Genomic DNA, 14,052 nt, shown 5'->3' with positions numbered 1-14,052 from the left:
TAATAGCCAAAGTGGGGCGCCTGGGTGGCGCAGTCGGTTAAGCGTCCGAATTCAGCCAGGTCACGATCTTGCGGTCCGTGAGTTCGAGCCCCGCGTCAGGCTCTGGGCTGATGGCTCAGAGCCTGGAGCCTGTTTCCGATTCTGTGTCTCCCTCTCTCTCTGCCCCTCCCCTGTTCATGCTCTGTCTCTCTCTGTCCTAAAAATAAATAAACGTTGAAAAAAAAAAATTTTTTTTTAAAATAAATAAATAATAGCCAAAGTATGGAAAGAGCCCAAACGTCCATTGACGGATGAATGGATAAAGAAGATGTGGTGTATGTATACAATAGAGTACTATTCAGGATTCAAAAAGAAAATCTTGCCATTTTCAACTATGTGGATGGAACTAGAGGATATTATACTAAGAGAAATTAGTCAGAGAAAGACAAATATCATATGACATCACTTATATGAGGACTTTAAGAGACAAAACAGATGAACATAAGGGAAGGGAAGCAAAAACAATATAAAAACAAAGAGGCGGACAAAGGATAATAGATTCTTATATACAGAGAACAAACTGAGGGTGCTGGAGGGGTTGTGGGTGGGGGGATGGGCTAAAAGGGTAAGGGGCATTAAGGAAGACCCTTCATGGGATGAGCAGTGGGTGTTATACGTAGAGGATGAATCACTGGAATCTACTCCTGAAATCATTATTGCACTATATGCTAACTAACTTGGATGTAAATTTAAATAATTTTTTAAAAAAGACTAAGGGACACATGTGCAAACAACTAATTGTGACGCTTGGCTCTTTCGCTACCATTGATTGTTCTTCATTTGCTCAAGAATAAAATCAATGGCATGTTATTGAGCATATTTTCACACCATATGCAGATGCTTGTAGAACATAAAGAATGAGCTGACCGGAGGGAAGATGGCGGCGTAGGAGGACGCTGGGCTCACCGCGTGTCCTGCTGATCACTTAGATTCCACCTACACCTGCCTAAATAACCCAGAAAACCGCCAGAGGATTAGCAGAACAGAGTCGCCGGAGCCAAGCGCAGACGAGAGGCCCACGGAAGAGGGTAGGAAGGGCGGCGAGGCGGTGCGCGCTCCACGGACTGGCGGGAGGGAGCCGGGGCGGAGGGGCGGCTCACCGGCCAAGCAGAGCCCCGGAGGCTGGCTGGCAAAAGCGGAGGGGCCTGACGGACTGTGTTCCAACAGCAAGCGCGACTTAGTGTCTGGGAGGTCATAAGTTAACGGCTCTGCTTGGAAAGCGGGAAGGCTGGAGGACAAAGGGAGGGAGAGCTGCTGAGCCCCCGGACGACAGAGCTCAGCTTGGTGGGGAACAAAGGCGCTCGCCAGCGCCATCTCCCCCGCCCATCCCCCAGCCAAAATCCCAGAGAGAACCAGTTCCTGCCAGGGAACTTCCTCGCTCTGCGCAAACACCCAACTCTGTGCTTCTGCGGAGGAGCCAAACCTCCGGCAGCGGATCTGACTCCCTCCCGCTGCCACAGGGCCCCTCCTGAAGTGGATCACCTAAGGAGAAGCGAGCTAAGCCTGCCCCTCCTGCCCCTGTGCACCTTGCCTACCCACCCCAGCTAATACGCCAGATCCCCAGCATCACAAGCCTGGCAGTGTGCAAGTAGCCCAGACGGGCCACGCCACCCCACAGTGAATCCCGCCCCTAGGAGAGGGGAAGAGAAGGCACACACCAGTCTGACTGTGGCCCCAGCGGTGGGCTGGGGGCAGACATCAGGTTGGAGTGCGGCCCCGCCCACCAACTCCAGTTATACACCACAGCACAGGGGAAGTGCCCTGCAGGTCCTCACCACGCCAGGGACTATCCAAAATGACCAAGCAGAAGAATTCCCCTCAGAAGAATCTCCAGGAAATAACAACAGCTAATGAGCTGATCAAAAAGGATTTAAATAATATAACAGAAAGTGAATTTAGAATAATAGTCATAAAATTAATCGCCGGGCTTGAAAACAGTATAGAGGACAGCAGAGAATCTCTTGCTACAGAGATCAAGGGACTAAGGAACAGTCACGAGGAGCTGAAAAACGCTTTAAATGAAATGCAAAACAAAATGGAAACCACCACGGCTCGGATTGAAGAGCCAGAGGAGAGAATAGGTGAACTAGAAGATAAAGTTCTGGAAAAAGAGGAAGCTGAGAAAAAGAGAGATAAAAAAATCCAGGAGTATGAGGGGAAAATTAGAGAACTAAGTGATACACTAAAAAGAAATAATATACGCATAATTGGTATCCCAGAGGAGGAAGAGAGAGGGAAAGGTGCTGAAGGGGTACTTGAAGAAATAATAGCTGAGAACTTCCCTGAACTGGGGAAAGAAAAAGGCATTGAAATCCAAGAGGCACAGAGAACTCCCTTCAGATGTCACTTGAATCGATCTTCTGCACGACATATCATAGTGAAACTGGCAAAATACAAGGATAAAGAGAAAATTCTGAAAGCAGCAAGGGGTAAACGTGCCCTCACATATAAAGGGAGACCTATAAGACTCGTGACGGATCTCTCTTTTGAAACTTGGCAGGCCAGAAAGAATTGGCACGAGATTTTCAGTGTGCTGGACAGAAAAAATATGCAGCCGAGAATCCTTTATCCAGCAAGTCTGTCATTTAGAATAGAAGGAGAGATAAAGGTCTTCCCAAACAAACAAAAACTGAAGGAATTTGTCACCACTAAACCAGCCCTACAAGAGATCCTAAGGGGGACCCTGTGAGACAAAGTACCAGAGACATCACTACAAGCATAAAACATACAGACATCACAATGACTCTAAACCCGTATCTTTCTATAATAACACTGAATGTAAATGGATTAAATGCGCCAACCAAAAGACATAGGGTATCAGAATGGATAAAAACACAAGACCCATCTATTTGCTGTCTACAAGAGACTCATTTTAGACCTGAGGACACCTTTAGATTGAGAGTGAGGGGATGGAGAACTATTTATCATGCTACTGGAAGCCAAAAGAAAGCTGGAGTAGCCATACTTATATCAGACAAACTAGACTTTAAATTAAAGGCTGTAACAAGAGATGAAGAAGGACATTATATAATAGTTACAGGGTCTATCCATCAGGAAGAGCTAACAATTATAAATGTCTATGCGCCGAATACTGGAGCCCCCAAATATATAAAACAACTACTCATAAACATAAGCAACCTTACTGATAAGAATGTGGTAATTGCAGGGGACTTTAACACCCCACTTACAGAAATGGATAGATCATCTAGACACACGATCAATAAAGAAACAAGGGCCCTGAATGAGACATTGGATCAGATGGACTTGACAGATATATTTAGAACTCTGCATCCCAAAGCAACAGAATATACTTTCTTCTCGAGTGCACATGGAACATTCTCCAAGATAGATCATATATTGGGTCACAAAACAGCCCTCCATAAGTTTACCAGAATTGAAATTATACCATGCATACTTTCAGACCACAATGCTATGAAGCTTGAAATCAACCACAGAAAAAAGTCTGGAAAACCTCCAAAAGCATGGAGGTTAAAGAACACCCTACTAACGAATGAGGGGGTCAACCAGGCAATTAGAGAAGAAATTAAAAAATATATGGAAACAAACGAAAATGAAAATACAACAATCCAAACGCTTTGGGACGCAGCGAAGGCAGTCCTGAGAGGAAAACACATTGCAATCCAGGCCTATCTCAAGAAACAAGAAAAATCCCAAATACAAAATCTAACAGCACACCTAAAGGAAATGGAAGCAGAACAGCAAAGGCAGCCTAAACCCAGCAGAAGAAGAGAAATAATAAAGATCAGAGCAGAAATAAACAATATAGAGTCTTAAAAAAACTGTAGAGCAGATCAACGAAACCAAGAGTTGCTTTTTGAAAAAATAAACAAAATTGACAAACCTCTAGCCAGGCTTCTCAAAAAGAAAAGGGAGATGACCCAAATAGATAAAATCATGAATGAAAATGGAATTATTACAACCAATCCCTCAGAGATACAAACAATTATCAGGGAATACTATGAAAAATTATATGCCAACAAACTGGACAACCTGGAAGAAATGGACAAATTCCTAAACACCCACACTCTTCCAAAACTCAATCAGGAGGAAATAGAAAGCTTGAACAGACCCATAACCAGCGAAGAAATTGAATCGGTTATCAAAAATCTCCCAACAAATAAGAGTCCAGGACCAGATGGCTTCCCAGGGGAGTTCTACCAGACGTTTAAAGCAGAGATAATACCTATCTTTCTCAAGCTATTCCAAGAAATAGAAAGGGAAGGAAAACTTCCAGACTCATTCTATGAAGCCAGTATTACTTTGATTCCTAAACCAGACAGAGACCCAGTAAAAAAAGAGAACTACCGGCCAATATCCCTGATGAATATGGATGCAAAAATTCTCAATAAGATACTAGCAAATCGAATTCAACGGCATATAAAAAGAATTATTCACCATGATCAAGTGGGATTCATTCCTGGGATGCAGGGCTGGTTCAACATTCGCAAATCCATCAACGTGATACATCACATTAACAAAAAAAAAGAGAAGAACCATATGATCCTGTCAATCGATGCAGAAAAGGCCTTTGACAAAATCCAGCACCCTTTCTTAATAAAAACCCTTGAGAGAGTCGGGATAGAAGGAACATACTTAAAGATCATAAAAGCCATTTATGAAAAGCCCACAGCTAACATCATCCTCAATGGGGAAAAACTGAGAGCTTTTTCCCTGAGATCAGGAACACGACAGGGATGCCCACTCTCACCGCTGTTGTTTAACATAGTGCTGGAAGTTCTAGCATCAGCAATCAGACAACAAAAGGAAATCAAAGGCATCCAAATTGGCAAAGATGAAGTCAAGCTTTCGCTTTTTGCAGATGACATGATATTATACATGGAAAATCCGACAGACTCCACCAAAAGTCTGCTAGAATTGATACATGAATTCAGCAAAGTTGCAGGATACAAAATCAATGTACAGAAATCAGTTGCATTCTTATACACTAACAATGAAGCAACAGAGAGACAAATAAAGAAACTGATCCCATTCACAATTGCACCAAGAAGCATAAAATACCTAGGAATAAATCTAACCAAAGATGTAAAGGATCTGTATGCTGAAAACTATAGAAAACTTATGAAGGAAATTGAAGAAGATTTAAAGAAATGGAAAGACATTCCCTGCTCATGGATTGGAAAAATAAATATTGTCAAAATGTCAATACTACCCAAAGCTATCTACACATTCAATGCAATCCCAATCAAAATTGCACCAGCATTCTTCTCGAAACTAGAACAAGCAATCCTAAAATTCATATGGAACCACAAAAGGCCCCGAATAGCCAAAGGAATTTTGAAGAAGACGACCAAAGCAGGAGGCATCACAATCCCAGACTTTAGCCTCTACTACAAAGCTGTCATCATCAAGACAGCATGGTATTGGCACAAAAACAGACACATAGACCAATGGAATAGAATAGAAACCCCAGAACTAGACCCACAAACGTATGGCCAACTCATCTTCGACACAGCAGGAAAGAACATCCAATGGAAAAAAGACAGCCTCTTTAACAAATGGTGCTGGGAGAACTGGACAGCAACATGCAGAAGGTTGAAACTAGACCACTTTCTCACACCATTCACAAAAAATAAACTCAAAATGGATAAAGGACCTGAATGTGAGACAGGAAACCATCAAAACCTTAGAGGAGAAAGCAGGAAAAGACCTCTCTGACCTCAGCCGTAGCAATCTCTTACTCGACACATCCCCAAAGGCAAGGGAATTAAAAGCAAACGTGAATTACTGGGACCTTATGAAGATCAAAAGCTTCTGCACAGCAAAGGAAACAACCAACAAAACTAAAAGGCAACCAACGGAATGGGAAAAGATATTTGCAAATGACATATCAGACAAAGGGTTAGTATCCAAAATCTATAAAGAGCTCACCAAACTCCACACCCGAAAAACAAATAACCCAGTGAAGAAATGGGCAGAAAACATGAATAGACACTTCTCTAAAGAAGACTTCCGGATGGCCAACAGGCACATGAAAAGATGTTCAGCGTCGCTCCTTATCAGGGAAATACAAATCAAAACCACACTCAGGTATCACCTCACGCCAGTCAGAGTGGCCAAAATGAACAAATCAGGAGACTCTAGATGCTGGAGAGGATGTGGAGAAACGGGAACCCTCTTGCACTGTTGGTGGGAATGCAAATTGGTGCAGCCGCTCTGGAAAGCAGTGTGGAGGTTCCTCAGAAAATTAAAAATAGACCTACCCTATGACCCAGCAATAGCACTGCTAGGAATTTATCCAAGGGATACAGGAGTACTGATGCATAGGGGCACTTGTACCCCAATGTTCATAACAGCACTCTCAACAATAGCCAAATTATGGAAAGAGCCTAAATGTCCTTCAACTGATGAATGGATAAAGAAATTGTGGTTTATATACACAATGGAATACTACGTGGCAATGAGAAAAAAATGAAATATGGCCTTTTGTAGCAACGTGGATGGAACTGGAGAGTGTGATGCTAAGTGAAATAAGCCATACAGAGAAAGACAGATACCAAATGGTTTCACTCTTATGTGGAGCCTGAGAAACTTAACAGGAACCCATGGGGGAGGGGGAGGAAAAAAGAAAAAAAAAAAAAAGAGGTTAGAGTGGGAGAGAGCCAAAGCATAAGAGACTGTTAAAAACTGAGAACAAACTGAGGGTTGATGGGGGGTGGGAGGGAGGAGAGGGTGGGTAATGGGTATTGAGGAGGGCACCTTTTGGGATGAGCACTGGGTGCTTTATGGAAACCAATTTGACAATAAATTTCATATATTAAAAAAAAAAAAAAAAAAGAACATAAAGAATGAGTTTCCAGGACTGAATGAAGCCAGATTGGAGTAGGAATCCTTCTCCATAGCACCCTATGTGGAGATGCTGGTTGGGTTACCGTCTGAATGCAGTCACCAGTGAGCTCTGTCCATCATTTCCATCTAACAGAGCCCCCAGCACTTGCCACCATCCTGACTCATTACAGTGAATCTGTATTCTAAAAATTGACAGAAGTCAAATCTCAGGAAATAAACCGACCAGGTATTAAACTTCACCAAGCTGCATATAGACACCTCATGAAAGATATCAAAAGATGTCATTACTCCCATCAAAATGAAACCATCATCAGTAATTTTTAAAGATACAGCTTCATGTTTATTATTTTAAGTTTTGTGACAAATATATGTTTAATTAATTGAAAAAAAAATCTGTTGAATGCACAAAAAAAGAATATTATCTCTTATTTTTAAAGTTTATGGAATTTTTCTTTGAGTGTTATTTTAGGATTAATTTTAACAAATGTCCACAGGGACTATGAAAAGAGTTAGTCTCTACTTGCATACTATAGAATTCAAAATTTACAGTCCTGGTATACTTCTCAAATCCTCTACATAGTGTTGTTTATTTTTTGACCACTTGGTTTTCCACGAAAAATTGATGCTAAAAATTTCTATATGTTATGTTATGTTTCTTTTCACCTACATTTTTTTATTTTATCATATTATTTGATGCATTAAAACTCATAATTAACATTTAAAAAAATTAAAATGGGCAGAAGACATGAACAGACATTTCTCCAAAGAAGACATACAGATGGCCAATGGACACATGAAAAGATGCTCATCATCACTTATCATCAGAAAAATGCAAATCAAAACTATAATGAGATACCACCTCACACCCGTCAGAATGGCCAAAATCAACAACACAAGACAGAACAGATGTTGGCGAGGACACGGAGAAAGGGGAACCTTCTTGCACTGTTGGTGGGAATGCAAACTGCTACACCCATTCTGGAGAACAGTATGGAAGTTCCTCAGAAAGTTAAAAATAGAACTACCCTATGACCCAGTAATCGTACTACTGGGTATTTACCCAAAGAATGCAAAAACACTAATTCAAAGGGACACATGCATTCCTATATTTATAGCAGCGTTATTTACAATAGCCAGGATATGGTAGTAGTCCAAGTGTGTGTCAACAGATGAATGGGTAAAGATGTGGTATATATCTACAACAGAATATTATTCATCCATAATAAAGGATGAAATACTGCCATTTGCAATGACATGGATAGAGCTAGAGCATAATGCTAAGTGAACTAAGTCAGCCAGAGAAAGACAAATACCATATGATCTTAGTCACATGTGGAATATAAGAAACACACACACACACACAAAAATGAGCAAAGGGAAAAAAGGAAATGAGACAAAACCAGAAATAGACTTTTTTTTTTTTTTTAAGTAATCTCTATACCCAACATGGGGCTCAAATACATGATCCTGATATTAGGAGTCATGCTCTACCAACTGAACCAGCCAGGTGCCCCTCAGACTCTTAACTATAGAGAACAAAGTGATGGTCACCAGAGGGAAGTGGGTGAGGGATGGGTGAAATAGGTGATGGGATTAAGGAGTGCACTTGTGGTGATGAGCACCAGTCATAAAACTTAAAAAAAAAAATGGCTAAGATGGCAAATTTTGTTATGTTAATTTTCCTACAAGTAAAAACAAAAAATAAAATAAATGACACAGACTCAAATATAGGACTAATTCTAAATCCCATACTCCTTCCACTATGAACTTATTGATAAACTACCTACCTTCATTCACTCAGCAAACATATGAGTGCCTGCTATGTGCCAGGCACAAGTAGCCAAGATGGATCAATTAATGAAAGAAAGACACAGGTTGTCATGTAGCTTAAGTTCTAGCCAGTTTAACTCCTTATCTCATAAGGATGGCACTTGAATCATCCCTATATTCAAAGGAACTTTGCTAACTGTTTAGTATCGCTTCAATGTCAGTTTGTTCCTCTGAAAAGCTATGAAAAGAATTACTCAGGGCGCCTGGATGACACAGTCAATTGAGTTTCCAACTTGGACTCAGGTTGTGATCTCATGGTTGGTGAGTTCGAGCCCTGCATTGGACTTGCTGCTGTCAGCCTGTCAGCATAGAGCCTGCTTTGGATCCTCTGTCCTCCTCTCTCTCTGCCCTTCCCCTGCTCACACTCAGTCTCTCAAAAACTAAATAAAAAACATTAAAAAAATTTTTTTAATTACTCATCTATCTGAAGAGCCTCCTTCATTTTTCATGATCTCAGAGGCATCCTCAAACAACAATCTTACTTTCTCATGAGTGGAATCCCCTAATATCTTTCCTGATAACTCTGCCAAAATCTCCAAATTAATAAGTCTCCATGTTCCATTATTCACTAACCTAAAACTTTGTTTTTCTCTATTCACTACATTCCTACCATCATTTTTAATTGCTTATCTAAATAAAGGCTAAGCCAGTAAACAGAATATGGAAAGCCCTCATATTTTAACTCAGGATTTCAAAATATTATTTAGCCTAGGTAAGTAAGATTACTTACTCATCTCATCATTTACTAAACCTTCAATTCAATAAGTAATAGCCTTCAGTTTTAGTTATACAGGTGTCCTCGGCACCTCCCCCCAAATTGAGAGGCCTAGAAATCCATTCTCAGTCTCTCCATGAGGTTGCTTAATTGCCATATTTGTGACTCAAACAGCCATTTTACTTGAAAACCTTAATTCAGAAAGATTCCCAGTGTATAATCCAAACCCACCAACAAAGACAAAGAATAAATTCCTATTTATTTTTTTAATGTCTGTTTATTTTTGAGAGAGAGAGAGAGAAAGCAGGGGAGAAGCAGAAAGAGAGGGAGACACAGAATCGGGAGCAGGCTCCAGCCTCTGAGCTGTAAGCACAGAGCCCAAAGCAGGGCTCAAAACCATGAGATCATGACGTGAGCCGAAGTTAGACGCTTAAGTGACTGAGCCACCCAGGAACCCCAATAGACTCCTATTTAAAAGAAATTTTAAAAGAAAAAACAGACTCTGAAGACAGATCTATTCTATTAAATTAGTATGAAGCATCTTTTTAAGAATTAAGCTGTCAAGTTTCCCTAAAAAGCAAGTCAGTTTAGCTTTCAAGTTACAAAAGCATCTTCAAATTATATTTAGTAGCCTACAAGATTTAACCATTTTTTTAACAGCGCTTTTCATATTCTTCTGTGGCTTCTCTAATTTCACAATTAGAGCTGAGGGTTTAAATACAAATGACAAAAGTCCCTTTGATGAAGAGTTCCAAACACTAACGGGAATGCAGAATCCTACAGTATGGCCAATCTCACTGAGAAGACACAGTAGCTCAAAAGTGAAAAGAACAAGGATGCTAATAGGATCTTCTTGAAGATCATTTGGATTATGTACATTCCAAGCCCCAACCAAACCTCAAGGACTATACTATAAAATGTCCCACAAATAGCAGTAACTAGAATTGTCAGCACTCATAGGAAACCACTTAGGAGCAAGATTCTTTTCAAATTGTGAAAAGCAGAAAACAAATGATCAGTTTGTCTTAAAAGAAAATGAGTGCCACAAACCTATGTAATCTATCATTGTTACAGATACATTCTCAGTATGTTTAAAGTATTACCCAGGATTACCGCTTACCATATCATAATTACTTTAACATGACATTAAATGTAATACATATTAATAGTTGCATGCTTTTTTATTAAGTAAATATTCAGCACTTAATTGGGGGGGGCGGGGGGAAGAATACCACAACCCAAGTTTCACCAGAAAAATACTCTTACCATTCTCAATTTAAAATGCTTTACCTGATTGAAATGAAAACTTTGCAATAAGGGCTATAAGGCTCACTTCTTTTAAAAACCATCTTATTTAAATGTTCACAGCATACGGTCACATAAAAAAAGCCACAAAACAATAAATACGAAAGGATTTCTTTTTTTAATGTATATGACCATATACTTTAGTTATCTTCTGAAAATAGGACACTGCCCTTATTCAAGGTTCTTACAACATCTAACAGGAAACTCTGTTACTTCAACTTGAACAAAGAAGGATAAGCAACTACCCTAATGTTACTAAACAGCTTTTGGTCACAGAAGATCATTTTAGGGGCGTCTGGGTGGCTCAGTCGGTTAAGCCACCGACTCCAGATTTCTGCTGAGGTCACAGTCTCACAGCTTATGGCACTGAGCCCCCATCGGGCTCTGCGCTGACAGCACGGAGTCTGCTTGGAATTCTCTCTCTTTCTCTCTCTCTGCTCGTCCCCTACTCGTGTTCTCTCTCTCTCTCTCTCTCAGAATAAACTTAAAAAAAAAAAAAACTTAAAAAAAGATCATTTATATGTAGGACATATATGACATATATATGTATGTTGTAGGTATAATATGTATACTGTACACATGCATAGAATATATATACATACATACACGCACATATATATGCATAAAACATAGACTAATATATATGCACAGAAAAAGTATGAAAGATATAAATCCCAAATGAACAGCATTTATCTCTGGATGATACGAAATCTATCATTTAAATTTTTATTTTGCTATTTATCTATTCTAACTTGTCTACAACAAAAAAAAGGCTAAAATTTTTATTTTTATATCCCCCTGAACTGGTTTCAACAGCAGAAATCTTTCCTCATATGGTGTACTAGTTCCACTAAGGAAGACTAATTTTCAAACTCAATGCCATCTTCCTAAAGTCATCAACACTTCCAGCTACCCTGGTAAACTTGTTCTAAACAAAAGGATGTTAAACATGTGCTAATTTCATATACATCAACGTTTAGATACTGCAAATCAAATTCCTTGAAGACTAACCTTCATCATACATTTCTTCTATTAAATAGGCCTCTGCTCGATCTTTCAGGGCATTCACATTGTCAGGCTCCATCTGTAAAACTTCAGAACACACTCGAATAGCTTCAACAGGCTTCTCATCCTATAAGTAAATGTGAGAAAAGGATTTATGGCTGTTTTGCCATATATTAAGTTTTCACACTTCTGCGAATGAATCAACTGTTACCTTAGAAAAGCAGTGGCAAATTCTTTCTTTTGAGCGAATCGTATATTCAGCAACACTCGGCTCTGTTTTCATGACAGACTCATATTTGCTGGTCGCATCTGTGTATCTATTAATGAGCAAATCATGATGAGTAACAATGAAATTCTATCTCAGGGGTTAAAGAAAGAGCCCTCTACTCTTCGCTAATCGTTGCTTAATCAATTCACCTAAATGAGTACGTGCCTTCAAACACGACTTTTACCTTACTATCAGTCAAAAGTTGGGAGATAAAACACATGACCACAGAAAATGTCTATGTACAAATCAAAGCATACCTGTGAATACCAATCAAACAAAATGATGAATTTCTTTACAGAATAATGCTCATGATTTTGAAACGGAGTAAAACATCTTCTTAAAGTCTGACTTACACATGGCATTTTTCAGCAAAATATAGATCAGGTTTATTTCTTGGTCCCTACACACCTTCATGAAATAACAAAGCCCATTATCTACATGTCATTTTATACAATGAATGTCAATATTCACAACTAAGTACAATGTGGTTCCCTGCAAAAAGAACCTGCTTAAATTCCCAACTTACTAGCTTTCTGAGAACAATAAAAGCTATTTCAGCCTTTTTTTAAAAACTAGTGAAAAATATTAGCCATGTTATACACGAAGTTACTTTCCTCAGTAACGGCACACTAAACAATATATTTATATGCCACTGTGGCACATTTTTCCCAAAATGCATTACAATCTTCACATTTAAATGCTGATGTATTAAAACACAGATTTCAGCAGAACACTTAAAACAGAAGTTATTGATGTCAAAATCCTAGCTGGGATAGTGTTGTATAGTTTTCCAAGATAGTACAACAGTTGTAGGAAGCCGTACAGAGCATGCAAAACCTTGCTTTCCTTTTTACAACTACATTTGAAATGATGATTAGATCAAAACAAAAAGTTCAGTTAGAAAGTACTGAACTTCACTTGAAAAAAAAAGGTAGTTTCTGGGAAAGTGGAGTGAATGTACTTTCCCCAGTTCCGCCAACTAGGTACAATTAAATACCCCTACACATTATGTATTTGTCAACATATGAAAAAACTCAGCAAGGGGAGAGAAGGAGGCAGACCAGCCCAGGACATGCGGCCTGAGGGGGAAACACAACATGGGAAAGCTTCCCGGGTTTTTTTGTTTGCTTCATATACTGCAGACTTGGAGCTGAAGAGACCAGCAACCCAGAAATGCCAATGGGTGCAGACAAAAAATCCAAAACCCAGCAAGAGCCTACTCTCTCAAGCCACAGGACCTGGAAAGGGCAGCCTGGCAAGACAGAAAATTTATGACAATAACAGCTCCACTCCAGCCAAACGCCACAGAAGAAAAAATAAGGCTCCCTCCCAATGCCAACAGGTCAAGTGGAGAGGCTATGACGAGGTGTGCCCACACCCCCACCATGGTGGTGTCAGAGAAGGCCAAGTGGGAAGCTAGGACTTTCATCCATGGCTGGAAGTAAATATCCCCCAACCTCCACCTGCTCCAAGCAGTAGTGAGAAACCCCACACACCTCAGCTATCAACAAATGCCAACGGGGAAAACTTCTACCTCCCCAACAGCAACAAAGTGATACCCGCCCCTGCTTTGCTGGAACAATGTCTGAAAAAGCCAGGCAAAACAGATTTAAATTAAAAAACAGTCTTATAAAATGAAAGTGTCCAGGTTTCAATCAGAAACCACTCATCATACCAACAGACAGTAAGATCTCAAACTGAACGAGAAAAGACAATAAATTCCAAAACCAATTATCTGACAAAGATCTTAAAGTAGCCTTGGCAATAGCAGCAGTGACAAACATGCTTAAAGAAATGAAAGCAATAGACGGCCTTGGCAAAGAAACAGAAGAGATACAAGAATAATGTTTGGTTATCAGAACTGAAAACTAGAAAAACCCAAATAAAAAGTTCACTGAATGTGCTCAACAGTAGAATGGAGGGGACAGAGAAAAGAATCAGTGAATTGGAATGATAAAAAAAATTACGAAATCTGATCAGAAAGAAAAGGAATGGAGAAAAATGAACAGAGCCTCAGGGACCTGTGGGGCTGAGACAAAAGAGCTAACATTTATGTCAATCA

The 14,052-nt window shown here is 39.7% G+C and overlaps 1 protein-coding gene across 1 annotated transcript in view; it reads right to left on the bottom strand.

Annotated features, from left to right (window-relative positions):
• DNAJC3 (DnaJ heat shock protein family (Hsp40) member C3) overlaps positions 1-14,052 on the bottom strand; it is a 97,341-nt gene that overhangs the window by 26,209 nt on the left and 57,080 nt on the right. The window contains exons 8-9 of the mRNA XM_045480892.1: positions 11,934-12,039; positions 11,729-11,849 (exon numbers count right to left, since the gene is read on the bottom strand). Of these exons, the coding sequence (XP_045336848.1) occupies positions 11,729-11,849; positions 11,934-12,039 (227 nt within the window). The remainder of the gene's footprint in view (positions 1-11,728; positions 11,850-11,933; positions 12,040-14,052) is intronic.

The sequence above is a fragment of the Leopardus geoffroyi genome, chromosome A1, assembly GCF_018350155.1.
Source record: "Leopardus geoffroyi isolate Oge1 chromosome A1, O.geoffroyi_Oge1_pat1.0, whole genome shotgun sequence".
Lineage (NCBI taxonomy): Eukaryota > Metazoa > Chordata > Mammalia > Carnivora > Felidae > Leopardus > Leopardus geoffroyi.
This window is presented reverse-complemented; position numbering and strand designations above follow the sequence as displayed.